At 43.7% G+C, this 6,036-nt stretch overlaps 1 protein-coding gene across 1 annotated transcript; it reads left to right on the top strand.

Annotated features, from left to right (window-relative positions):
- LOC8056985 (chloroplast envelope quinone oxidoreductase homolog) lies at nt 762–5,042 on the top strand. Its single transcript, XM_021461879.1, has 4 exons — nt 762–839; nt 3,221–3,362; nt 3,725–3,806; nt 4,034–5,042. The coding sequence occupies exons 1-4, from the start codon at nt 762–764 to the stop codon at nt 4,743–4,745; spliced, it is 1,014 nt and encodes a 337-aa protein (XP_021317554.1). The 3' UTR covers nt 4,746–5,042.

Genomic DNA, 6,036 nt, shown 5'->3' with positions numbered 1-6,036 from the left:
ATAATTATTATAAAATTATAAACTAACTAAGCTTAAAATATTTTTCTCATAAATTACAGACAAACTGTGTAATTAATTATTTGTTTAACCATGTTTAATGCTTCATAAATACTCCCTCCATCCCAAATTATAAGTCATTTTAATAATTTTGGAGAATTAAAGCATATCAAGTTTGATCAAATTTATATGGTAACATAGTAATATTGATGATATCAACTAAGTATCATTAGGTTCTTTATTAGTTATATTTTGATAGTAATATATATTTGATGTCATAAATCTTTCTAATTTTTTTCTATAATATTAATCAAATTTGAAATACTTTGACTCTTCAAAATTTTTAACATAATTTATAAATTAAGATAAAGGAAGTACACTCAAAGATTCAGAATCTTGGAAATTTTTAAGGAACTAAACAAAGCATGATTGAATGCATCGAGCAGCCGAAACAGTTGGCCCACGGAAAAAAAGGGTCGCGCGCGCTGTGTTTTACCCTCGTCCGGCGGGCGGTTAAATTGGCAACACACGTGCCAAGTGCCAACATGCAACACGACGACGGGCCGCCACACAAGTCAAACCTCTCGCGTTTATATATTCCTCCCGCCACACCACGCGACACACAGAGCAAACCAATTACCCAGAAACGGACACGGCAGTGGAGAGCCGAGACTCTCGCCGGAGCTACTGTTGTCCAGTTGTCCCCTTCACTCTCGCCGGAGCTACTGTTGCCGGCTGGTTGGATGGCCGTCGCCGCCGACCCCATGAAGACGGCCAGCATCCCCGCGACGATGCGGGCCGTGCAGTACGACGCCTGGGGCGGGGGTGCCACGGGACTCAAGGTACGTAAGCGCACAGAAGTTCCAGCATGCACTCTTTTCAGTTTTTTTTTTGCCTCACAAGTCAAGGAAGGGGAGACCCTTCACTCTTTCCTTCAGCCTGTATTCGACCAGACTCCTACTCCACCACGCTTCTCTACAGATATAGTTGGGCCTATAAATACGAGTATACATTCTGACTGCTAAGGTTAGTTGAGCGTTGTAAGGCCTTGTTTAGTTCACTCCAAAAAACTAAAAAAAATTTTCAAGATTTTTTTTCATATCGAATCTTGCGGCATATGCATGGAGTATTAAATATAAACGAAAACAAAAACTAATTATACAGTTTGTCTGTAAATTACAAGATAAATCTTTTGAGCCCAGTTAGTTTATGATTGGATAATATTTGTTAAATAAAAATTAAAATACTATGGTATCGAAATCCAAAACTTTTTTAGAATTAAACAAGACCTAACTCAAGTGTGTCAAAGTCCGCTAGCCTTTGTTGCCGAAAGAACACTGCAGATTTCCACTGGGTGTCTAATCCTGCCCAGATGCGGTCGTCACGCGGGAGGAACGGAATTAATCTACTAGTTGAGTCACGGTTTTGGGCGGTTTCTAAATGAAACCCAAACTAAACCAGGAACAGCGTCGTCTACTCACTTGGCCCACGCCGCCATGACGCCGACGCCCCTGGAGGAGGAGGTGCGCTCCCTGCTTCATCTCTTCCACGATCTCTGTAGCATCTCCTGCTCTCGTCGATCAACCTGTATGGCGTGAGTCCCGACTCCCGACGCGTCGCCGTGCCACGGCGCGCTTTGCCCGACCACGGCCGCCTCCTCCGATGATCTGTCGGCGCCGTCGCTACCCGCGCGCGGCTGTGCACGGCGTACGGACTGGAGCTCGTGCAGGTCTACGATGTCGCCTACCGCGTTGTTACAACCTTGGAGAGAGACAGAAGAGCTCCTGCCGAGCGAGAGCGAGAGTCCTGTACTGCTTCGTCTTTCCCGTTGGGCGGTCACGGCGGCCAGGGCAGGCAGCTGGGAAGCTCCATCGTACGTGTTTCTTCCATGGCTTCCTGCTCCGATCAGGCGCCGGAGCCGTGTGTACCATCGATGAGAACGGTTACTCTGATTGTGGCATTCAGAATGTACCACGATGTCCAAGAATTATTCCCAATCTTTCACGGTGCTTAAATACCAATAATCAATATATTCTGAACTACCTTCTTTGAATTCTTTCTTGGATGGCAAGCTGAACTTTTATCCAATGAATTATGCACTAGCTTGACTAAACTATCCGCAATCTAAAAACAAATTTATTGCCGAAAGGAAAAATGATATGAGCCGACAATGTTCGATAGTACACTAGTATAGAGAAGCTCTATGGCCGCTGTAGTGTCTAATTTATACACGCAGTTTCAGTTGTCGCGCGCCAATAGAAAGAAACCAGCCCGACTTAAGAAGCACCAGTATAAATGGTGCATTTCAACTAGCTGTTCCATTAAGTAAACCACCAGTATAAATAAGTTTTCGTAGGTAGTTCACTTAAGGAAACTTCCAGTAAAAATACATCATTTACATTGGCGGTTCCATTAAGTGAACCGCCATTGTAAATGGGTTTCCACTAGTGTGGTTGCTTAAGCGAGCCGCCAGTGAAGTTTCTAGTATAACTATCCCTTCTTTCTCCTTGAGCAGAAATGTTTCTCGCAACCACCTTCCATTAGAAGTTATTTTGGACGTTTAGATTTCACGAAATACTAGAGGAGAGGTTTTGATCTTTATTTTTTTGGAAGGAGGTTGCTAAGAAAGATTAGTTTCTTGAAAGAAGTCACTTTATGGCTTAAAGCACTCGGGAAGTTCCAATACTGGATCAAAACGTAAGTTGCAATATGTACTATGTAAAGCTTCAAAAGTCACTTTATGGCTTAAAGCACTCGCGAAGAATGTGGTACAACCGACTTAGTGAATACCTTCCGTAAAAGAGATACACTAACAATAATGATTGCCCATATGTCTTCATCAAAAGATCCCAAACAGAGTTTTGCATCGTATCTATATATGTTGATGATTTAAATATCATTATTGGCTACAAATAAGATATTGATGAGGCAAGCAAACATCTACTGTTCATCTTCTATCTCTATCCATCGAGAGTTAGAGTGACTAAGTTCCAACAAGGAAAGCTAATTTGATCAGGGAATCTGGTCCTTTATTTCCTCTAGTACTTAATTCTGTTGCTATAATACATATAGTCTGAGTCAGCAAGATTTTTTATTTTCATTTTGTTTTTGATTGAAAAATATATTAGGTTGACAAAATATTCCTTGTGTTTTGAGAATCTTTCCTTTGTAATCTTGCAAAGAATCCAGTCCACCGATTCTAAAATTAATGCCTCAAATGCAGCATGTGGAAGTTCCAATCCCTTCGGCCCAAAAGAATGAGCTTCTATTGAAGCTGGAAGTAGCAAGCATCAATCCAGTGGACTGGAAGATACAGAAAGGGCTCTTGCGGCCATTCCTGCCTCGTAAATTTCCTTTTATCCCTGGTAATCATGCTCATTACTCATTCTGTAGAATCATACTAGTTAATTTTGACTTCGATCAACAGTTTGCCATTTATTTCATTTATATATGTTCTCTTGGGTTTAATTTGGCCTGTGCCACACTGTTGACGTTCTTAATCTTGTTTCTACTAACAGGTAAAGGTAATGATGACAAGTATGTATTTTGGGAATCTTGGATCATTCACACATTGTTATGCTTGTACTTAATTTAGAGACAAATAAGTCAGTGTTTGTTTCATCTTATTTGTGCTAATGAACTATCCTGAACATAGTAATTTGTATCACGCAAGAGATATATAACTGGGCAATGACTGACGAGTTTCTAATTCCTCCATCTTCTGCAGTGACTGATGTGGCAGGAGTTGTGGCTGATGTTGGGCCAGGAGTCCAGGGATTCCAACCCGGAGATCAAGTCGTTGCTAAGCTGTACTCACTTGTAAGCACATCATGCTCTTCACTTGTTATTTTGCCAATATATGAAGGCATTCCAAAAGTGAAATGTGGAACATTTAGTAAATCTTTCTGTAGTTCAAAGCTGTATGTTGGATTGTTAGAATTATTTGTGGTACATGCACCAGTCGATCTCCATGTCCTGTACATGTTCGATGTGCTCATCATTCATTGAAAGGGATGTTCTGACTTGATGTTAACAGTGTCCTTTTTTCTTACCAGAAAGGAGGTGGACTTGCGGAGTATGCTGTGGCATCAGAAACTCTGACCGTCAAGAGGCCTGCCGAGGTATTTGCTGCTGAAGGCGCAGGGCTGCCTGTTGCTGCTGGTACTGCGCTCCAGGCGCTTAGGACCATCGGCGCCAAGTTCGACGGCACTGGCAAGCCCTTAAACGTTCTGATCACCGCGGCATCAGGTGGCGTCGGTCACTACGCCGTGCAGCTCGCGAAAATGGCCGGTCTCCACATCACCGCCACCTGTGGCGCGCGTAACGTGGAGCTGCTGAAGAGCCTGGGCGCGGATGAGGTGCTTGACTACAAGACGCCAGAGGGTGCCAGCCTGCAGAGCCCCTCGGGTAAGAAGTACGATGTTGTCATCCATTGCGCTGCCCGGATCAGCTGGTCGACGTTCGAGCCTGTGCTGGCCACCACCGGGAGGGTGATCGACATCACCCCAAACTTCAGCTCCATCCTCAAATGGGCGCTGCACATGGTGACCTTCGCCAGGAAGAGGCTGGTGCCACTGCACCTGTCGCCCAACAAGGCGGACCTAGAGTTCCTGGTCGGGCTGCTGAAGGACGGCAAGCTCAAGACACTGATTGACTCGAGGTTCCCACTGAGCGAGGTGAGCAAGGCCTGGCAGAAGAGCGTCGACGGCCATGCCACCGGAAAGATCATCGTCGAGATCGGAGGCTGATCTGGGATCCTCCATTACTGATGTAGACTTGCATTGATAATGTACTTAGCGTGCTCTAGACAGCTGGACACAACATGGAGGTCGACAGAAACGGAGTGCCGGTGTCTGGGTGGGCATCCTCGTGCTAATTATTCGTGAGTGTTGAGCTCGTTTAATAGGCTTGAGTTTCTTTTGCTTTCGATTGTGAACATCAGTTTAGCCGTTTAGGGATTTATGGATTTGCATGATTGATCAGCAAAGTTGCATTGTAATTTACTCTATTTTTTTTCTAAATTATAAGATATTTTGGTTTTTCTATTTACATAAATTTACTTAGTCTGCGCGCGGAAAATTTTCAAAAAATTGGTTGGAGAAGTTCCAAAGGTGGCTGGAAACAACAGCCGCCTCTGCAAGTAGGAATGAAAACAGATCGAATCAGTACGGATAATGTCTTCCCCATATCTAATCCACTTTTCTTTATCGGAATTGGTGCGGAGCGGATAATAAATGGATGTAAATGTGGATGCGGATTTTTCAAAAGTTAGAACTGGTCGGATAAATAGTCGAGTAGTATATGCATCACTACGGCAGACATCGCCTTTGCATAGCGCCTGGTTATTTGCCGAGCGCTATTCATCGGGCGTTCGGTAAAGGCCACCTTTGCCTAGCGCAGGGCCCTCGGCAACGACAGCGCTCGGCAAAGATTTCTTTACCGAGGGTAGTGCCCTCAGCAAACGGAGACGCTCGGCAAAGAACATCTTTGCCAAGCGCCAGGCGCTCGGCAAAGGCCCGCTCTAGGCAAAGAACATCTTTCCCAAGCGCCAAGCGCTCAGCAAAGGCTTGCACTTGGCAAAGAGATAGCAGATGTAACATGGGGTACCTGCCGTCACCCTTTGCCGAGCGCCGAGCGCCCTCCGTTAGGCGCTCGGCAAAGGCATCTCTTTGCCTAGCGCTGACTTTTGGCGCTCGGCAAAGATTTTTTTTTGATATTTGCTTTCAAACTTTTTTGTTTTGCATTACACATTATTTAATAGTATATGTTAAGGTTTTGGTAGTTTTTAAAATTTGTTTATTATATATCATTAGTTAATTTGGTTTAATTGAATTTCTACGATAAACGCGGATTTGAACTGCAGGTGTATCGAATCTCCGAATTCGACGGTTCAAAAATTGATATTCGCTTTACATAACGTCCCTATTTTCTAGATTACAACTAGAACTAACTAGAACTAGAACTAGAGGAACTAGAACTAGAACTAGATGAACTAGAACTAGATCTAGATGAACTAGAGGTAGAACTAGAAGAACTAGA

Source organism: Sorghum bicolor, chromosome 5 (assembly GCF_000003195.3).
Source record: "Sorghum bicolor cultivar BTx623 chromosome 5, Sorghum_bicolor_NCBIv3, whole genome shotgun sequence".
Taxonomy (NCBI): Eukaryota; Viridiplantae; Streptophyta; class Magnoliopsida; order Poales; family Poaceae; genus Sorghum; species Sorghum bicolor.
This window is presented reverse-complemented; position numbering and strand designations above follow the sequence as displayed.

Excerpts from the sequence above, each read along its gene's own strand:
- LOC8056985 (XM_021461879.1), top strand. The coding sequence starts at position 762 with ATGAAGACGGCCAGCATCCCCGCGACGATGCGGGCCGTGCAGTACGAC. Across the intron at positions 840-3,220 it reads GGGGTGCCACGGGACTCAAG|CATGTGGAAGTTCCAATCCC; the intron begins GTACGTAAGCGC and ends CCTCAAATGCAG. Across the intron at positions 3,807-4,033 it reads GATCAAGTCGTTGCTAAGCT|TGTCCTTTTTTCTTACCAGA; the intron begins GTACTCACTTGT and ends TGATGTTAACAG.